General features: G+C 31.8%; 3 protein-coding genes across 4 annotated transcripts; 2 read left to right on the top strand and 1 right to left on the bottom strand.

The window, feature by feature from the left end:
* The first annotated feature begins 802 nt into the window (after positions 1 to 802).
* On the top strand, positions 803 to 3,609 carry LOC133682172 (transcription factor bHLH57-like). Of its 2 annotated transcripts, none has more exons than XM_062105447.1 (4): positions 803 to 1,440; positions 1,796 to 2,458; positions 2,660 to 3,058; positions 3,226 to 3,609. In XM_062105447.1, exons 1-4 carry the CDS (start codon positions 1,408 to 1,410, stop codon positions 3,304 to 3,306), a joined length of 1,176 nt encoding a protein of 391 aa, XP_061961431.1. In that variant the 5' UTR covers positions 803 to 1,407; the 3' UTR covers positions 3,307 to 3,609. The 2 variants fall into 2 exon arrangements, with proteins under 2 accessions (XP_061961431.1, XP_061961433.1); XM_062105449.1 differs by having other exon boundaries at positions 804 to 1,114.
* A 12,516-nt stretch (positions 3,610 to 16,125) lies between these two features.
* Positions 16,126 to 18,743, top strand: LOC133682855 (protein CURVATURE THYLAKOID 1B, chloroplastic-like). Its single transcript, XM_062106395.1, has 6 exons — positions 16,126 to 16,449; positions 16,559 to 16,662; positions 16,741 to 16,827; positions 16,960 to 17,022; positions 18,362 to 18,399; positions 18,501 to 18,743. Exons 1-6 carry the CDS (start codon positions 16,281 to 16,283, stop codon positions 18,556 to 18,558), a joined length of 519 nt encoding a protein of 172 aa, XP_061962379.1. The 5' UTR covers positions 16,126 to 16,280; the 3' UTR covers positions 18,559 to 18,743.
* Positions 18,596 to 21,744, bottom strand: LOC133682854 (caffeic acid 3-O-methyltransferase-like). The gene is made up of 4 exons (XM_062106393.1): positions 21,250 to 21,744; positions 20,587 to 20,897; positions 19,904 to 19,968; positions 18,596 to 19,591 (listed from the first exon to the last, which is right to left on the bottom strand). Exons 1-4 carry the CDS (start codon positions 21,696 to 21,698, stop codon positions 19,301 to 19,303), a joined length of 1,116 nt encoding a protein of 371 aa, XP_061962377.1. The 5' UTR covers positions 21,699 to 21,744; the 3' UTR covers positions 18,596 to 19,300.
* Between the last annotated feature and the right edge of the window lie 573 nt (positions 21,745 to 22,317).

Below are 22,317 nucleotides of genomic sequence, written 5' to 3'. Positions count from 1 at the left end.
AGGCATGCAAACCTTTCATCCCAACACGTGCACTTAAACCTTCAAAACACCTAAAAAAAACCTTAAGTACGTTGATAAACTCATTTATAGCCCCTAAAGGTCAAAAAACATATCGGAAAAATAAAATCAACTCGAACCCAAAGTCATTCTCGTGGTCAAATCTACTTTTCTAGAAAAAGAGAAGGAAAAAACACTTAAATGAAACTTCTCTTATTAAATGCAATCTATTAACACCAGAATTGATCATTTTGATGGTTAGCATCGTCGTCAACAACATTTTTCTTTTCCTATACTAGAATCTAACAATTTTCCTTTTCTTTTCTTAAAAAAAAACTAGAAAATAAGGAAAATAAACTTTGATATTAAAATTAAATTTTTGAAAATTAAAAAAACTAGTTACCTAATAGCTAAAAAAAATAAGGGGTAAAATAAATTTTTAACACAAAATTTAAAACCGCCACCTATTTTACTTAATATTTTTTAACTTTAATCATATTTTTTTCATTTCAGCCCTTCCTTATGGAAAAAAACATACAATTGAATACTAATTTGTACATAAAATAGCCCAATCATACAAGAAAAGAGGATCAATTTAGAAATTTAAACCATAAAAAATGCTGCAATATTTAACCTCTATGCTTTAGTTTTTGTTAATTAATTGACGGGGTAGAGATACCAAAATTGTGTGTAGGAAGATATCAAATTTGTTAATTAATATTAAGGACGCATCATCAGACGGAGTGACACTGTCCATAGAAGGACTTTCCAAAGGTGTTAAAATAATCGCATGAAAGAGGAGAGGGAGGGAGGGAGGGAGGGAGCCCCCACAACTGGCTGTCCCCGCTGCTGGACAAAACTGCAACCTCCAATAATGCCATTGGGACCTTTCAAACCAGACAACTGATCTCCATTCCCTTCTTCTCTCTATCTACCTGCTAAACCCTCACCAACTCTCAACTCTTTTCACTCACTACTCTAATTTACATCTTTCAAGCTAACTTGGGTGGGTCTCTCTCTCTCTCTCTCTAACCCTTCGTTTGATTTTTAAGTTTTACCCATCTTGAACAATCCTTCCTGGGCTCCATTTCTAATTACTAATACTACTACTAGCTAGGTTAGTTACTCTCTCTCTCTCTCTATCTCTCTCTCTCTCTCTCTCTTTCTGTAGAGTTAGTTCTTCAAAGCATTTAATGTTATTATTCTATATAAGAGGATCACCAGCTGCAGAACACAAAGGAATATATTAATTTTTGTGGTGGTGTACATGGGGTCTCTTCTGCTTCTTGGGGGTTACATTTATTACTATTGTTTTGCTAGCACCACAACGGAATGTTGGTGAGGAAGTGAGAAAGAGAGAGAAATTAATTTAACGCTCTCGCTCTTGCAACTAGCTGCTACTGCTCATCGATGGAGAGGCTCCAAGGACCTATCACCTCTTGTGTATGTTACTGCTATTCATTTTAGTACTTCCCTCTCTTTCCTTGAGTACCTTAACTAGAATCAAAGAAATGGACTTGCATTTACTTGTCCGAAGGCTTGCATTCAATGCATTGCATTATTTTTCTAGAAATGCTAACGTTTCCTGTACTGTTTCTTCCACTTTAACATTCTATTTTCGTTCTTCTTTTGTTTCACTTTCTCTATTGAAACTGAAACACCTATCAAATCCATGACAGTTAATTTTTCTCTATAATTCCTCAGAAGGTTAGGTGTAAAACCCCAACCAAGAACCTCCCTCGTTACCTTTCTTTTGTTTAAGATTCTTTTTTAATGAGTCTTAGTTTTCCTTTTGCAGTTCTTAGAGGAGCATAGCTTGGATTTGGGGTGCTTAGACCAAGTATTTATCAACACAGAAAGCTTAAGATTTGGAGAAGAAGAACCACACATTTCAAGTCCAAGTTTTGAAGACAAAATGCCTTTTCTTCAAATGCTTCAAACAGTAGAAACCCCGCCATTTTTTCCCTACGAAGAACCCAGCTTTCAGACACTACTAAAACTCCAACACCTCCAAAAACCATGGAATATGAACACTTTTTACATGCCTGAAACAGATACCCAAGTTCAACCACTAGAGCTTGAAAGTTGTGTCACCCATGACATAGTTGATTTACACTCGCCAGTCAAATCTGAAACCAAAGAGCACCCCAACCCACATTCAAATTCCTGCCTCGAAGGTGAAAGTCCTGATGAGCCCGCAGAACCCAATTCAGACTCTTCAATTCCATGGAGGGCTCAACCCCAAACCGTGCCTAATATGACAACCCATTTCTCCGAATCCTCTACATTAATAATCACAAGAGAAAGAAGAAAGAGAAAACGTACAAGGGCAACCAAGAACAAAGAAGAAGTAGAGAGCCAACGCATGAACCACATTGCTGTTGAACGCAACCGCCGTCGCCTAATGAACGACCATCTTAACTCTCTCCGCTCTCTCATGACACCATCTTATATTCAAAAGGTAGTCATATAATTACTATCTAAATTCTCAGCTGCGTTATTTTCTTCTATTTCTTTCAAGAATTCAATTTTAGACTTTCGAATTCAAAACCCCTTAATTATTTCTTTTTCCACTATTTTCCTCGAGAACTCAGTTTTATATATTGTGGGCTAAAACTTCGTGTCTTTCTTTCTTGTATTTTTTTTTTGTTGGATAAAAAAGGGTGATCAAGCATCGATCATAGGAGGTGCAATAGACTTTGTGAAGGAACTAGAGCAGCTTGTTCAATCTCTTGAGGCACAAAAAAAAATTAGAGAAATAGAAACAGCCTCCACCGCGGGCATTTCTCCCAACCAGTACTCTACTTCGCAGCCACAATGTGACCTTCTGTTGGAGGAGGGAGGCACTTGTGAAGAGGAAAGAACAGTGAAGAAGAAATCGGAGGCAACAGAGATAGAGGTGGCTGCAGTACAAAACCATGTAAATTTGAAGATAAAGTGTCAAAGAATTCCTGGGCAATTGTTGAGAGCTATTGTTGCATTGGAGGACCTTGGGCTTACGGTTTTGCACCTTAATATCACTTCTTCTCAAGCAACAGTTCTTTACTCTTTCAATCTTAAGGTACCACTCCTCGTGTTCCCTAAGCTATTTTCATTGTTTCTTTGTTTTGGTCAACTATTCTGACTAGCCAGCTAAGCTAGGTTCTTGCCCGAATCCAAAAGACCAAAACACCATTATCATGCCAGCTCTTTATTTTTATGGGTTTTATTGTGGTGCTGTCGTGACAGTTAGAGGATAACTGTAAGCTGGGATCAACGGATGAGGTAGCAGCAGCAGCTCATCAAATATTCAGCAGTATCAACGGTTAGCTGATGGGTCTATATATGATAGGACTTAGGAGTTCTGCTAGGCAAGGGAGCCATCAAATTTACAGCTGAATTTATAGGATTACTAATATTACTGTACTCTGCCCTTTCTATGGAAAACAAGAAAATGTAATTTTGGCTTTATGGGGATGGTAGACGAGGAGCAGACTATGCAGAAGGGCAACACCATTGTCTCCATTCTGAGCTCTTACTTTTTAGTGAGAGGGTTGCTAGCAGTGCACAGGGGCAGATGATGCTTTGCTTACTGCTTAACTTGCTAAAAGAGATTGCGTTGCTTATTTATTAGCCTTACTGAGTATGACGGTGCTTTTAAAAAACATTTTTTTGATTGAAAATAAATCTTAATAATATTTTTAATCTTTTTTATTTTTTATACTAGAAAATCAAGTCATTAAAAAAGAAAACGAAACGAAATGCCAAATTGGACTGAGACTTTAAAATACGGGTGTGTTTTTGGAGATTGGGGTTTGGGTTCTTTTTTATTTTATTTTTATTTTTATTCTTGGTGTGGGGATTGAGTTAAAAAAAAAAAAAAAAAAAAACCTGCTTGGTTGCAGGGTACAGTCGGTGGTCCAAGCTGGGAGTTGGGGCAAATACCATAGAATAATAATAATAATAATAATAATCTAATATCTCTCTCATTATGACAATTGCAAATGATGTTTCTCTTTTCATATTGACTTTGGGATGTCCGTATGCATGGACTTAGATGTTTCATCATTATACAACATCCTATGCACCTGCTCCTTTTCGTCCTCTCCTTTTCGGCTTGGCTGGCTTTAGGTTTTGTGTCCATATTGGATTTTAATTCGTGGATATTCAAGTTTAACTCGCTAATAACCTATAGTTCTATGTTGGAAAATTGCATTAACATGATATACAGATTATATTGACCAAATTTAAACATTGATTCTCAAATTCATGATCTGGAATATTGCTTAAGAGCCAAAAAAAACAAAAAAAATTGGAACAATAAAGTTGGGACCTGAAGGTTAACAGATTATATTGACTAAATTTAAACATTGATTCCCGTTTATATAGCTAGCCTTTTATTCCATATTTGGAAATGAAACTTGGAACGGCAAGAAAAATGTTGGGACCTGAAGGTTAACACAGTATTTGCAATGAAAACACGTGAATCGATCAACCCAGTACACTCTAAAATTGATGTTGCAAGAAAGGAGTTAGAACATGATGTGTCTTTGCTTCATGAATTTCTGAGTTGAGATTTGAAGGCGTTTTCATAGCTTTTTCTTATAAACAAAAAATTAAATAACAATAAAGCGCCAACAGACAAGCGAAGAAGAAGACAAATTTGCATAAACCCGGGTTTTGAAGAATTGTCAAATAAAAGATAACATCAAGACCAGGGAACCACAGAGCAAAACAAACAACAAAGGATGCAGCTGAGCTCCACGCAACCATATTCTGAACAAAACTCAAGCAGTACTTCTGAGCAACTAACAATAACAGCATCGGTGGCATAAATCAAGACAATAAAGAGAAAGACTGGGATCCATACTGGCAGGGTTTCATGGAGTAAAATAACTAGCAGACCAACCAAGAACAACCCAAGCTATACAGAGAAAGCATAACCCCTAGATCCAGCCACTGTAAAACACTTTCAGGGATATCAACACCAACTGCATCATTAAGATATATAAGAATCCGCCAGAGATATGAGATAAAGACACAAAACCCATGTAATCATAATTTATAGAGACACCTTGTTTGGCATGACCATATATTGCGATTAGCTTCATGCAAGATGTGAGATAAAGACACAAAACCCATATTGTAAGAAGAAAAATGAGTAATTAACTAGGATGAAGAGTTGCCCATGGCCTAATAGATGGTTTATGCATCCGGTTAATCACATTAGAAGAGTCAGATTCTACAATAATTTTCACTTCAGACAGATCCTTCTCTGGAAAGGGATAATTCTAGAGCTTTAACCATAACTAATAGGTTTTTGATCCCTGCAGGGATAGTGAAAAGTCCCAGCACCATTACTTTATGATAACGTAGAACCCCACCTATACCAACAAAACCAGGCTTGCCAAAATAAGATTCATCCATATTCCATTGTAACATAAAGGGCAGACCATACCAACAGTATTTTGTTTAGATGAAACATGGACCTCTCTTACCTTCTTTTTTTTTTAATAGTAACGGCAGCTACGCGAGAGGTTATCTTATTCCTATTAGCTTAAGCTTAACCTCGTGGATTCATTCGTCTTCAAATAAATTAGAAAAAAAATTTGTAATTAGTAAACTTCATACTTGAACCACACCATTTTACGACAGTGGAGTCTATACAGCGAAGCAGATATTAGTGACGTGGTTGAAGGATTGATCGCAAAGGGCAAAGAGTTTTGAAGGATGGAAAAGGGGTAAAGTCAAAGTGTGAGGAAAGGAGAAACCCCATGTTCCAAGTTTCTGCACATTGTCATAGGGGTCAGATAGAGAGATGCACACTGTACAGCAGCTATAATAGCACATATCCCCATGTCCGAAAGCATCCCCGACGTCTGGTCAGAGACATATCTCCATTTTCCAGCCCAGTCCTAGTCAGTTTGGTCTTTCGAGTCTCTTCTTTTAACAGCTTTTTTGCCCCTTTTTTTTTCCCGTCCTCTTTCTCCAAGGTCAGTCTCAGTCTCGAATCATATATTTTAACGAACTTTTTTGTTCTTAAAAAAAGAAGGAAAACCACTGCATTTTACCAGCTTATAATATCCATAATATTACCGTTTGTTACCACTTTACTTGAAGTGGTTTAATAAGATAAAGGAAAAAAATATTTTGAATAATTGTATCTGATTGGACTGTTTAATGCTGAATTTGTGTGTATAATTACACAAACCGAATTAGGTTCATACAAAATCTACATGGATGTGTCAATACATAATAGTCATCAAAATTGCATAACTACACTAAGTGTGTTTTTGATGCAGTGGAAGCTAAAAACAACAATAAATAAATAATACAAAAAAACTTGTAAATATAAATCCTAAATTTACAGGTTTATTTTCTTTAAAAAAATAATAATAACATTTATCTTCTTATAAGATTTACAAAGTCTTAAATAGATGAAAATTCATATCTCAACTAGTAAAACAAAAACTTTAAAATGACAAGGAAACAATCACATAATTTGAAATAAAACATGAAATCTAAAATTAATAAGAAAAATAATAAAATTGTCAAAATCAGGATCTCAGAGCAAGATTTTTGATATCTAAAGATTCAACGGTTTGAGTAAATACTTTTAGGAAAATGATCTCTAGAAATTCCTATAAAAATTGAAGCACGATTCAACAATTAGATTAAAAATTAAGATTCTTTTTAGCTATTATTCTAATTTAATGTGACTAAACCTCCTCTTGTGCCTAGACATGTCACATTAATCCAAAAATATATTTGTTAAGCTATCCATGTAATCTATCCGAGACAAATACTCATCCAATTATAACAGAATTACACTTGATTGTTCAGAATCATATGTTATCACAAGCCCGACTACCTAAATACATTTTTTATTCATGATATTAATGTTTATATAAAGTATTTTTCCAAATCCTCGCTCATTTTTGAAACAGCTGAAGGTTATCTCAGTAGTTCTTAGATTGTAGAGGCCATATGCATGGTTGAGCTTTTTTAATGATGGATTACTAGACATGATTATCAAATGGTATATTGCTCATCCCGATTTATATTTTATTAAAGTTAAGCCAGTCACTAACCTTGGGCAACTTCCACCTTGATAACAATGGATCCAAAAGGAACATTGGTCTCAGATATTGGAATAGGAGACTGTTTTATTTGGAAAGCCGAGCCAGCATATTCAAAAATTAATCTCGTTTTCATGTTATCATTGGCATTATATCATATTAATCTCGAATTTCCATATTATCATTATCTTATTGTTGCTTCTTCGAGTACATTAGCATATATTATTGAAAAGGTTTCTGGTTGCTGTGAGAGAAGTTGAAAGTCTCAAAATGGTAGATTACCAAAGATATCGCCGTCAGGTTTGAAAACAACAATGACGAAAAATTCAAGGGGAAAGGACAAAAATAAAATAAATAAACAAAAAGAAAGGGAGTCATTACAAGTCATATTCTTTCCTTGAAAATCAGCTTTTTCCATTGTTTTTTCTTCTGTTTTCTTCCACAGCATCTTCCCCGACTTTCCTATGCCTAGTAACTTGGTAATAATGTCTTGTGTTTCTTGTGGCTGATGCATGCAATATTCGATTTATGTTCCTCTTCCATTTGCTAGTATGAATACCTTATGTACTAGTGAAAATAATGTAATTATGTCCTAAAAATTTTGCATCATTAATCTAAGTATAATCACTTTAATCAATAAAGAATCAATGGTGACCCAGATTTATTGTGAACATTATTTGACCATTCGAACATGATTTAAATTAATATTTTTATCTTTTATTAATTAATATAATTTAATATGAATATAAATTGGGTTGATTTATCATAGATGTGCTTCTTTTAGCTAAAAAGCTATTCAATTGTAGAAACAACAATTGCTGAAATGTTATTGTGGAATTATTTTTTCCGTGTGCGTGTTTATTAATTTTTTATTTATGTTTTTCATTAATAAAGATTTGATTTGACATGCAAATTATGGGGTATGGCATCATGGGTGTTTTGTTCCTTTCCTTGCTAATTATGGGGTATGGCATCATGGGTGTAGGTTAATAATCCATTCAACATAGGAAAGGAACAAGAAAAAAGCAAGAAAACTAACCCTTCAAATCAATCTTCAAATTCCAAAGAAATGGATGGAAATTCACGTACAAATTGTACAAAAGTGCATCTTATTGCTACCAATACCTGCCTCTTACACTACAAATTCCAAAGACAACCTGTCTCCCATCTGCCTAGTGTATTTTGGCCTCTCTATTAGCACCATTTCCAAATGTTAAACTACACAGCTCATCCTAATTATTACCCAAACAAATAGTCTTCTTTCTCGGTTGAGTATGAACATGGGTAACCTTGTAAAGGCTGACGTCTATTATTTTTCTGGTGATTCTCTAGTACATCACCAGAGATTCCCCATCTTAGCTAGACCATCCCCTATCCTAGCTAACATAGTGAGGCCCCCCCTGTATAGACTCCATGTAATTTTGTTAATCCTGGATTTAATTTTGTTTCTTGTAAATCAATAATTTTATGCGTGAATTGGGTTTCGATATTAAAAAATTTATGTTTTAAATTACGTAAATTATAACTTTTTGGGGCAGAATATTAATGGTAAAAGAAATTATCTCAAGATGGGTCAATATAATATCTATGACTTGAGTGTCTATTTGACATGTATAATTCTTAAGTTACAAATAAAAAATATAATTATTGAGTTATAAATTATATTTGCAACTTTCATGTCACATGTATTATCTGCAATTCAATTAAATATGTTAAATTCCTAAATAATTTTTCATACCTGCTACTTCACTAGAATTTATTTTTTAAAAAAAATTATGCTAAATTCCCAAAATACTCCTCCATGTAATAACAAATATATATAAAAAAAGGAACCATCTAGGTGGTGGCGTAGTGGTAAGAGCTTGGGACTAAGGGGTTTGCTCCCTCTTAGGTCTCAGGTTCAAACCCTATGGCTGCTCATATGATGGCCACTGGAGGCTTACATGGTCGTTAACTTCAAGGCCCGTGAGATTAGTCGAGGTGCGCGCAAGCTGGCTCGGACACCCACGATAATCAAAAAAATATATATATATATATATAAAAGAAAGGTATTTTAACCCAAATTGATTCTTGAAAGTACTCTTCTTGGGCTCTATTTCGCAGTAATTTAATCATGTTTTTAGAGGGAAAAAATAGCTTTTAATTATATTTTTAGATCATTTTAATATAATGGTTTTAAAATTTAATTTTTTAAAAATATTATTTTAAAATAAAAAATAATATACATCACACTCTCTCCCTTGAGCCCCTTTTATCCACCGTGCGGAGAATTAAAATCATTTTTCTGATTATTTTGACCAACGACTCAAAAAGAAATCATATATATCATCACCTGCAGCTGAAGTGCATGATTTTCTGTTTTTTGGTTGGTTACTCCAAGCGCAGGCAGTCTTCTCTTGGATTCTTTCCTTTTCTCTAAAATCCAAGTCAATTAAAAAATGTCAAAGCGTCAAAAGGTTTGATTTTTGGTGTTTGTATGGTCAACCACGCTTTCACCATGCCTAGCGCGCGTGTGGCACGTCTGTCGCCCTTTTTGTTGATGCTGGTGCATGCTTTCGCACTGGTTGCGGTGCTTTTTATTAAAAAAAAAAAAGATAATTTTTATATACTTATATCAAAAATTAATTTTAAATAATAAAAAATATATTATTTTAATATATTTATAAACAAAAAAATATTTTAAAAAATAACCTCAAACACATCTGCAAACACTGTATATATATAAAATCTTGGAAAGGCTTTTGGTTTATGTTAGCTTTCGGCGTGTGATAGTCCTAAGCTACGGCTTTCCCATTTAAATAATAATAATAATGGTTACCTCAAAAGACCAATTTAGAAAGTTGCTTTTGCACTGCAATCAGTCAACCATTATAATGGTTACCTCCAGAGTTACGAAATAATACAACTATAAGAGCATCTCCAGGAGAAGCTAAAGCTAAATGGATAGTCAAAAATTAAAAACTAATATTTTAGCTTTTTTTTTGCTTGTTTTGCACACTTCAAGGGGAGAGCTAAATAAAATGCTAAAATGGTTTTTCTCTTCCACAAAAACTATTCCTACATATCTCTTCAAAGAGCCAAAACCAACAAAGTAGGGCCACTAAAAAAATAAACCAATTAAATGTAGCCATGTGGAAAAAAAATAACATCAAATTTATTAAGAAATAATAAGATACTTGTTTCTTTTACTCTAATATAAATGACTCTTCAAATGGCTTTTTTTCATTGGAATAGATATAGTAAAAAAAGCTATATTTACACTATTCAAAATGCTATTTTATCAATTTAGCTTTTCAAAATAGCTTTTTGCATTGGAGATACTCTAAGACCCATAAACAGTACTGGAAGGGATTTATTAACTACAAAACGCAAGTTAATTCGCGTTCTGAATGGGTAAAAATAGATGGTGAGATTCGTGAAACGTGGATATTAATAAAGATTAACAGAGGTTTGTTGAAAACTACAAATAAGTATATACTCAATTACAATTCCTAAATATGTAGCATATAACTATTATATTAATATCCGCTATCTCTTGAAAAATAAATAAAAGAAAATATTGTTTTTCTTCAAACTCTAAAAAAAAATCGTTTCTTCAAATCTATTTTTGGTTTTGGGGAAACAAAAATTGTCGAGAGTAATTATTCATGGGTTTAAAAAATTATTTCCCCAAACTGTTTTTGGGTTCGAGGGAAACGAAATATATGAACTTTTTTTAGAGGTAGTTAATAATGGGTTTGTGAGGAACCAATTTTTTTTAGATAATTATTTGTGGGTTTAATTATCTAAAAATCTATACTTGGCCAGTTAATAAAAGTTTAAAATCTATAGAGAGGTAAGTTTTTTCTGAGATTGTTTTATTTAAGTAATCTTTCAATTTAGAATTTAGGGATAAGTCATGGCAGATGAAGTTTAGCTTTTCGTGGCTCTTAAAACTGAACGATAACCTTGAGAGATGTCTTCAAAAGGAAAAAACTAGTATACCGTGAATTTTCAATTTTATTTCAGTCTTGTTTATCTGCTAGAAAATATATTTTTTTTAGAAAATGAATTTTAAAAAAGTAAGTTATTTATGTTTGATAATGTAATAAAAAATAAATTAAAAAATATTTTCCGATTATATCATGAAAAATGAGCTGGAAAATAACTTATTAATATTTTATTTTTTTAAGTTTATTAAAATAATGATAAACAAATTTTACAAATTAAAAGGTTGAATGGGAATGAAATTGAAAAAAATATAATTTCATAAATTATCTTTAATAAAATAAATAATAATCAAATTAAAAAAGATCAAATCTAAAAAATAAAAAAATTGAATGATGAATAAATTAAAATAATAATAATTAACATTTCATAAATTATTTCAAATAAAATAAATAACAATCAAAAGAATAAGAACCAAATTTGATATATAAAAAATTTTAATTAAAAAATTATAAGAAAAAAACAAATAACAAGTATACAGATAAGGACCGAAATTAATATAAAAATTAAATTCTAAGGAATGAAATTGAAAAACAAATATTCATATATATATATATATATATATATATATAACAATCAAAAGTTTGAGGACCAAATTTGATATAATCAGCAAATAATATGACATTTCTAATTTTTTCACAATTTCTGGAAAGTATTTTCCGTCCAAAATAAAAAAAAAATATTTTCCTAGAAACTAAACCAATTTATTTTTTTCTAGAAAGTGTTTTTCGTTGACCAGAAAATATTTTTCGTTAATTAATTTTTCTAATAATAAATAAACACAAAAAAAAAATTAAATTTTTTTTTCAGAAACAAGTTTTTAAAAAACAAACACAACAAAATCCTACTAAACACGTCACGAAAAGATCAGTCAACCAAGATTTAGCTTTACTCATTGTTAATAGTTTTTAAAAATGATTTTATATTAATTTAAATAGATTGCATGTGTGGAACAGGCTAGTAAGTCTCATTCAAAAACAACTTTATAAAATCTCTTGTCGTTGTAATTGAACACTTGGATGGGTCGTCTTTAACAGTTCATAATTTTTTTTATTAATATGAATTTTCAAGACTATGAAAGTAACAAGTACAAAACCAAGCAACCGTGAACAAAGACCTTTCTCCTATGACCAGCCATCTTCCTTTTCAGTTAGAATTCAACTTGAAATGATGTCCCATGTCCTTCAATACCATACTCTTTTCTTTTGCCTGGCTATTGGATTTTATCTTTTTACCGTTGTTTGTATTTTTATTTATTTATTAAAATCTCATTGCGAGCTTGGTCAGCACCGGTGTTTTCCCCCCTCGAAAAATGAAAAGTTGTCGCCTATTGAGGGGGGATTGAATAGACAATAGAGAGTTTTTTAAGAGTAAAACTAGATGGATTTGTAAGTGGATAATTTTCCATATTTATGCAGGATTCAAATCTTAAGAAATTATATATATATATATATATATATATATATAAGAAAGTACTGATGCGATAGCATAATTTGTTCAAGTCATGATTAAAATCTTTATATGATAAAGTTGATAGGAAAATACCTATAACGACCACCAGTTTTTTTTTTTTTCCCTCCAAGAGGAGACTCGTGGATGGTGGTAGTGGCGACTTGGTGAACCTCAAGAACCATAATGCTGGGAAAGACTTGGCGACTTGAGGTATGTTTTTTTTTTTTTTCATTTTTAACTACAAACTAAGATTTTATTTTATAAATATAATCTTTAATTTAATGTCAAAATATTCTTTGGCATTCCGTACATTGCAAAGAAAAAAATTTGACATAAAATTATGCTAATATAACTTAAAAAGGTGAGACTGCAAAGAAATAAAGTTGAATAACCAAAATAAAAAAAAAATGTTCTTATAAGTAATGCAGTCCATGGTAAAAACTGTAGTAGTAAAATTACTTGGAGGGTGTTTGTTTTTGTGTTATAACCTAATTTTTAAAGTATTTTTTTTAAGTTAGTGTGATCTATTTTTTAAAAAATTAATTGTTTATTATTATTGTCAATTCCATTCTGTCATCTAATTAAAATAAAAACAATCTATTATTCATGGTGAAGTATATAATTCTACTCATTTGTTTTATTTTTTATTTATTTAAAACATGCGTCTTTTTCTTTGAGAAAAATACAGAACCACAGCATAGCATTGGCCCAAATACAGTGATATCTAAGAATGCACATACAAGGCCCGATGCTTTTTTCTTGTGTTAGAAACACAACATAGCGCCAATTACATAACCATTATTATAAAAAAACAATTCATAACTGATAATTAAACAATGAATATTTAATTATTTGATAGTGTGGTTGCAAGCTGGAAAAACAAAGGGGGACAGGTGTCGAGATGAGTCATCAATGGATTCAGGCTCAAAGAGGCCAGATCAAGCCTCTCTCTGCAAAAGGCACCCTAGAGGGAGTAAATGATGACACCTGTGTATTTTTTTTTCCCACCAGAAATTAAAAATGTTTTGGCCAACAAAAAGGTACGGATTGTCGGCTAATATCAGGGATGATTTTTTTATTTAATTTGGTTTTTATTAAAAAAATAATTAAATTAACTTAAAAAAATGAACCAGAATCAGTTCAAATCAATCAATTTTAATTTATTTTTTATGAAAAAAATTAGTTCAAACTGGTGTGACTTAATTTTTTTATTTTGGCTTTGTTTTTTTGTTTGACTCGGTTTTTTTCCGGGTTTTTTTTGTTTGGGTTTGGTTTGATTTTTTCGGTTTCAAACTTATAAAATCGAATTTTTTAAAAATTTTAATCGGTTTAATCAGTTTTTTTTTCACGGTTTGATTTTTTTAGTTATATTTTTTAAATTTTCTCGATTTAATTAATTTTTCAGTTTTTTTCCTCAGGTCTGGCCCAGATCTTGCATTTCTTGATCTATAATTAATTGGTTTTCACCATACAAGAATTATTATGATTCAAATCTATATAAACACGTGTAATAAGCTAGCAGTTAGAATATCTAATCGTTTTTATTATTATTTTTTTATTATTATTGGGAAGATAATCTAATGTAATAAAATGGTTTACATTTGTAATACAAAATGAACAATTTGAACAACAATTATCTTATAGTTAAGTACATATTTGATCATGTAGACCTTTCAGCTTATAGATATCACAGACGAGGATATTCTCCAAATTCATAAAGAAAAAGAGCCCGGTTATGCACTAGGTAATAATACATAGCGATGCCATGAGACTGTTTTTAAAAACTAATTTTATTTATTTAGTTAAATTAAATCTTCAAAGAAATTCCAATAATTCAAATTCTAAAGGAAAACATATATTTTATTTGTCAAGAAGATCCTTTCCTTATTTATGTATTTCTTTTTTGTTTTGACATAATATATCTTTTTTATCAACAACATGGTTTTTTTCTAACAAAACTCAAGGTACTTAAAATAAATATTTATAAGAATTTTAATAATTTAAATCAAGGAAAAATAATTGTATTTCTTGAGCTAGAAAAACCCATTTCCATTATTCATTTATAAAAATTGCAGATTCGCCCATATACAATAATTTCTAATATTAACATAGAAACCTCAAATATTAAAAATAATAGCATAAATTTATGATTTTTTTAAATATTATTGTACTTATTTTTTAAAAAATTATTTTAAGGTATAAAAAATGATTAAAAAAAAAGAAGAAAAAGATGAAGGGCCAAGTGGATGATGCCCAAGCACACCTGCACTTGCAATGCTAGGCCCACATACTTGGCCTTTAAAAACCAAACTTAGGCGCACTGACAATTTCTCATCTCTCTTAATTACTAAAGAATAAATATAAAAAAAATAAAGTTTTATGTCTAAAATAAAAATATTTAAAACTTCAAAGATCAAAGTGTAGTACGACGCCTCTTTTAAATAATGCAAATGAAAAAACAGTTCTCTATGTTTTTTTTTTTTGTTAATGATGATTTTTTTTTAACTATAGCCTATAATTCTATTTCATAATAATGATATTTAATCTAATTTAAGAATAATCCATATTAAAACACATTTATGAGAGCATCCACATCGAAAGATATCTCGGGTAAAACTATAACAATATAACTTTTAAGTATCGAGATACAAAAAAAAAAAATAAACATAATGATCGAAGCAGATAATTTGAAAAACTTGAGGGATTAAAATGAAGAAAAAACTCCTTAAGTAAATGGATGAATAGTAAACATGAACTGCTATATTTTTTTTTAAAAAAAATTATTTCTTTATCCCAAAATAATGAAATTTTAAAGAAAACAGGTTACAAATACAATGATTTTAGTTTACTTGATTATTATATAATAATGAACGGCAATCATCATGCATTTACTAACGTTATGGATGGAGAATTGCATGCTCCACTATCACTTATATATTATAGAAAATGGCAATAATGGGTTATCTGACAAGTAATTTTTGGGTGAAAAGTTAGGGGGTGATTGTGAGTATGGTTATTATTTTTAAAATGTTTTTTTATTGGAAAATATATTAAATAATATTTTTTTATTTTTTAAAATTATTTTTAATATCAACATATTAAAACGATTTAAAAATATAAAAAAATAATTTTTAAAAAATTGATTACAATTTTTTCTACCTATGCATGTGTCCCCACTTTACTTCAAAATTTAGAATTCGTCTATTTTTTCATTTCAAAAATATTTTTATAAAAAAATAAATATTTTTTGTTTGTAAAATTTTTTTTGGATGTTTTTCAATTTATCAAAAAAAAATTTAATTTTTTTTTTAATATATTCTCAAATAAAAACTATTTGAAAAACTACCTTACAAAACTCTCCACCACCCTTATAAATTAGGCATAGATATTAAAGTAGACATAGATATTTTTGGCCCTATTTATGGGAAGGAAAAAGAAGAAGAGAAGATAACAGAATAAAGTTGTAAGCACAGCAGGGCTCCAACCTGGAGGAAGAAATCCAATCAAACACCATAGACTGGCTATCCAAACAGCCATGTCAGCATCCTATCTAGATGAAAAGAATGTGTGGTGCTCTAGCTTCAAACTTGGAAGAAGATCCATCTCCACATTTCAATCAAGAAAATTATCTAACACATCAACTAAACCCACAAAATAAATAAATAAATAAAAATTAACAAATAAATTAACTTGACCATATTGGAACCATTTCCGCGTTTGCTCTCCCTGGTAGAATTCTCGCGGGACAAACAGTACAGGGACCTCAAGGGATTCGCTACTGCAGTCATGGCTTCAACTTCCTCCACACCCCTATCAATCTCCTCATCATCAAGCCTCATTGATGCCAAAGCTTCTCGCCAATCAGCAGCTGCATCACCACAGTGTGTGAGCCTCCCTACACTCCCCCCTCCTCCTGTCCAGCCCCAAAACCGCCCCTGGAAAGCCACTGCTTACTGTGAGTCTCAAATGACATATACACATATATACATGTAGACACATAGTATTACATACCAGACATACAAGTGTGCTATTTTATTCACAGTGATTCTTGTTTTTAATCTCAGGTCGAAAGATGGCTCGCAATGTTATGACTATGGCCACAGGAGAGGCTCCAGCAGAAGTTGCTTCAACTGAGCTTCCAGAGATTTTCAAGACAGTTCAAGAGGCTGTAAGAATTCTTCCTTTGATGAAATGTGCTTTAATGGGATTGGTGGGAATTCTTAATGAATTTGTTATTGGTGGACAGTGGGATAAAGTTGAAGACAAGTATGCAGTGAGTTCACTTGTGGTAGCTGGTGGAGTTGCCCTCTGGGGTTCGACTGGGTTGATCTCGGTGAGCTGCTTCTCTAAGTGGACCTCTTTTATTTTTTATCTTTTAATGTTATTTCTTTTAGTCCTCTTGTCTTTGGCACTAATTTTACTCCTGTTAAATAAAATTTAAGAGATAGAAGTGTTTCTGTGCCAGGCAATCGACAGGCTTCCTTTGATTCCTGGGGTTCTTGAGCTTGTTGGAATTGGGTACAGTGGAGTAAGTACTATTCACTCAATATTGCTGTTTTGTTTTATATAAAAACATCAAATATATTCAGTAGATTTTAGTTTCCTTGTTAAATCTGAATGCTTTGGTATCATCAACATCGGATTATTAAAGTAAAACTCTACAATGCTCGTGTTTTTTTTTACTGTGCAAGGATCTATTATTCATCCTTTTACACAGTATTGTACATATGCTATGAAATTTTTTTTTTAATTTTATCCTCAAATTTTTTCCGGTGGTTTAATTTTAATTAAAAACTAATTAATTTTGATTTTTTATGAAAATATAAGATTGAAAAAAAAGACTAGAATGAAGAAAATGCTAAACTTGGGTGATGTATTATAAGTTTTGTAAAAGATACGCTTTGGTCCTTAAACTTTAAAAATCACATAAATTATATCTTCCATTATTTTAACATGGAATCCAATGAGAGGATTATTGTTTGTGCGTATTTTTAGTTTTTTTTTTATTAATGTTTAAAATTGATGTATTCTAATTAAGGATACGAATTATCAAGGGTCTAATAAGAATATTTAATGACAGAAATGTCGGAAAATCAGATGATATGTCATCAGTTCTATTTTTTAAATTTATGTTTAAATTAGTACCTTTCCTTTATTTCATTTTGTTTGGAGAGTATTTTTTAAATGAAAATTATTTTTTTAGTTATGCATTTAAATTTGAAGAGCTTTGCTGATTTTGTATATTTTTTTAATCTTTTATATGGATGAACTTTATTTTTGAAAATAAAAAAATATTTTCAGATAATATTTCTAATATGTACAGCCTTGCATGATGTTATTTTTTCTTTTATTTTATTTGATTAATTTAATTTGTTTTTATTTATATCATCGTTTGCTTGAATAAAAAAATTATTTTAATAAATAAATATATTAAATACAACCGAGTAAATATCTTGTTTTTTAAGATTAAATATCTTGATCTATACTTATATCTTGATTTTTAAGTTTTATTTTTATGTATTATTAATAACTTTTTATTTATTTATTCGCACATATAATTTTTAATTTATTTAATTATATATATGCATAAATTTTTTATTTAATCTTAAATTTTTTAAACTATAAAAATACATAAAAATATCTGACTCGCACTAGTCATAACCGGTGAAATACTGTACGATATAGAGGAGCTTGTTGGAATTTCAACACATTATCTTAATAATCGAGAAATTTATTTTATTTTATTTTTTTCCGTCACATGTGAAAATTTAAAACTTGTTTTTTATATAGTGTGGCGGACAACACAAGAATGTTTTTTTTTTTGGGGTTCTAATGAGCTATCATGCGGTTCTTGTTTTTCCTTGCAGTGGTTTGCATACAAGAACCTGGTTTTCAAACCTGACAGGTAACTTACATACTTGCTACACATCCTCGTAGAGATTGGTGCAAAAACGCATCATGTTTGGCCCACTAATATCATGTTTATACACATGGGGCAAATTGCAGGGAAGCTTTGATCGCGAAAATAAAAGACACATACAAGGAAGTAATCGGCAGCAGCTAAAGAAAGCCAATTGAAAGACTGCTGCAATGAGGTGAACTTTCTGTTTTCACAAAAACAAAAAAACAAAAAAAACCATGCAGCATTGTGCATGAACATGTTGCCTTGCTTCATTTTCTTTTCTAAGTTTCTAACCAGAGTAAATCCGTGTAATGTACCTTTATCTTAAAGATACATGTAATTAAATATTTTGCTTCCTCGCCCTTAGAACTATATATGCCCGTAATCACCTTCTTCATGGAAGGTCTAGAGCAGCTAAATTTAGAAGATTACCTTGCACCACCTATGTTTTGGCGACTAGCAAGTTCAGGAAATCATGGTTTTCATAAATCCGAGGCCCGAATTAGATAAGCAATGACATAAGCTAGTTACCCTAGAAATTCAGTGCATCAAAGATCCCCGTAGTAATGTCAAGTGTGTTGAAAACCAGAGAAGATACATTTGGAATCTGTGATGCTATTAAAACAAGCTAGAACGGTTCTGTCAAACAGCATCTTCCAATTATGCTAGTTTGTAGTTTCACAACATCCATGCACCACCAAGTCTTTTCGTACCATGTTCAAACAAATTCACCCAGTTTATCATGACACTACTATTAAACACCATTTTCCAGCTCTGCTAGGAAACCTTACATCAAACAACTTCGTTTCTCATCTAGGACGAGTAACTAACAAGGGCTCATATGAGCTTACTACTTTTAAACTGGGATAGCTGCAATCCTAAAAAGGCAAGGATATCATCTACTTCAAGAACTCCATAACCGAATAGTGATAAACATATGATACATGACTGATACCTTTAAATCCAGCACTGATTGCCAAATTGAAAAGGTGACCTTGCATCCGTTCCTTTTTCCTGGGGTTTGAGTCAGTGAAACCATATCAAGTTGAGATTTGTCTTTGGAAACAGCAGTAATCTCTGCAAAAGTTGGAAGAATTTGCTCCACGACGATTATCTTTCCATCAACTGGAACAGACATGTAGCAGTTCTTTAACAATTTCAAGCAGTGTTCATCATCCCAGTCACGGAGTATCCACTGCAAGATATCCATAATCTCCTTAGATTTCATCAAAAGCATTATCGATTGAGAACAATCCAAACCAGAGAGCATGTATCAAGATGACAACTTAAAAAACAATATAGTCGGAAACATAATGATTATGTATCGCTTATTACTGATAATAATAACAGAGCAACCTCAGTTGAATGGAAAGTTAAGAAGAATAGTCATTATCCATGACATATATCAGTGTTTCTAGTATTTTGCTAGGCTGCAGTAAAACATAACTACCTTGATTGAACGGGGCCTTGTCAATTAGGGAAAACAGTCAGCAAAATTTTAACTCACCTTCAGTATAATAGCATCTTCCTTTGGAACACTTTTGAACATATCTCCCTCCACATGCTTTACACCTGCACCATAGATGTTCTCTTTCAGTTGCTACTTTGTTAACATTTCACGATAGGGCCACCTTGGTTCCTTCTATTCAATTTCAGATCAAGAATTTATAGATAGTATATGAGTTGAGTTGATGGGACCTCTATTGTCTGTCATAGCTAATAACAATTCTAACTCAGTAGAATTGATTCAGCTGCGGATAAAGGCATTGAATGGATAAATAGCACTAGCTTCTTGGCATGCAATAGTGCATTACATTTTAAAGGATCACGAATCACAAAACCTCAACTTAAACAACTTAAATAAAGACAATGGGTGCAGAGTATTTCGAACCAATATATCATCAATTTCTATCACAAATGACTGATAGTGATATAGTTATTTGGCAAACTTAGACATAAGGATTAAACAACAAGAATAGAGATGAGACTAACAGCTCAATTATGTTATGACAACATGCTTTTGTATAAACCATGGTATGCAGGGCACCTTGGGCCAATCATTAATCATATGAGTTTTATATCCCCGTAAAATAATTCATCTCCTTACATATGTATGCCCGAATAAAGGAGACGATAAATTTGCAATATCACAAGGAAAAAGAAAGGTTTGTATGGGAAGAGATATCATACCAGGAAATGGAGGGGCGTGCTGGATAACATGAGGTAAGTCAAAGTTAATAGCATTGATAAAAGGGTATTTGAAAGTGATCAAGCTAAGGGCTACTCCGATTCCACCACCAACATCAACCACCTGCTTGAGGTTCTCAAAACCACTGTAGGACTCCAGTATCTTCTTAAAGACTAGAGTGGTGTGGTTGAACATTGCTGTGTTGTAAACTTGACTAAACCTGGCATCTCTAGCAGAGTACTCAAACAAATGTGTCCCGTGGGCCCTGTTAAATGGAGTTCCTCCCTCAAGAATTGCATCCTTCAGATGTGACCTGTAAGCCGAGAGATAGCTGCATATTCTAGTTATGGGAAAAACTAGATGGGTCAAGGTCACTGTGCCTACTATAAGTCCTCGCGAAGTAGAAACAGAATCACATAAAACAGAAATATAGAATATAAGGCATATACATGAAGTTCAGAATATTCGAAGACAGAAACAAAATAGTTCTTCCCAGTTGGCTTTAATATCATTTTTGAACACCATGGGCTCACAACAAACGGTTTAAATTAGCTGAAGCTGTTTTCGGAGTCGCTAGGTTTGTAATTCAATACTAAGAAAAAAAAGTTCCCATTTGATAAATTTAAAAAACACTAGATTAATAAAACAAACAACGAAAGGCAAACCAGGTTTCCAAGTAGACTTTGTCGTGAGCCAGGGTCATCAAAGGGGCCAAAGAAACCCCATTTTCATCACGCACAAAGTATTTACCCACACGACCCAAGCGGTACTTCATTGGGGCCTCGTAAAAAAGTTCAGAACTGCAATAAACAACACCCTCGTTCATCAGCAGCCTGAGGATTCGCTCCAGCATTCCAGGGGCCTCCGGATTCCGGGTAGGAATCCTCTCGGCAATCTCTGCAGCAGTGAGCCCAACATCAGGGTCCGCCATGGATAAAACATCAAGGACACCAAGGACACCAAGATCGACGACGGTTTTTAAAGCCAGGGGAAGGACTGAGGCATTCACGAGTAGCATGGCACAAGTAAAGCTCTCTCGTTCTTCTTCTACGGTTTGGTTTTGGTTGTCATTTTGAGTAGTTTCTTCTTCTGTAACAGAGGCGGCCATTGGCATTGATCGACTCACTCCGTGCTTTTGGTTCTTTTGCTTGTTTTTATTTCTGGCCTTGCTTTGCAGAAAGAGTAAAACCAAGCAAAAATATAGACACCGCAGAAGGACAATGATGGTAGCACAGTTTTTTTTTTTTTTTTTTTTTCAAAACTACCTTTGTAAATTTTACTTTTTTTTCATATTAAACTGGTTAAAACTTTCAGATTTTTCAAAATTATCTTTATTAATTTTATTTTTTAAAATTAAACTGATTAAAAATTTTGCTTTGTAATTTTTTTCTTTTAAAATATTATAGATTGCAACGATATTTTTTCACATAATTTTTCTATTTTATTTTTTTATTTTTCAAAATTATATTTATCGATTTTATTTTTTTAATATCGAGCTGATTGAGAATTTAGTTTTTATTATTCACACACACTCAATATACTATGGATTATAACAGTAATTCATGGTGCATTCTTTTTTTTTCACTAATTCCTTTTTTTCCTTTTTTTTCACTGTTTTGTTTTTTTACCTTTTCTTTTGCACTTTTTCTTTCTTTTCTCTTTTTTTGTTTCTTTTCTAAAATTATCTTTGTCAATTTTACTTTTTTAGATAAATATTATAATTACAATAAAAC

Source organism: Populus nigra, chromosome 2 (genome assembly GCF_951802175.1).
Source record: "Populus nigra chromosome 2, ddPopNigr1.1, whole genome shotgun sequence".
NCBI lineage: Eukaryota > Viridiplantae > Streptophyta > Magnoliopsida > Malpighiales > Salicaceae > Populus > Populus nigra.
The sequence above is the reverse complement of the archived record's forward strand: the minus strand, read 5'-3'. Positions and strand labels throughout refer to the sequence as shown.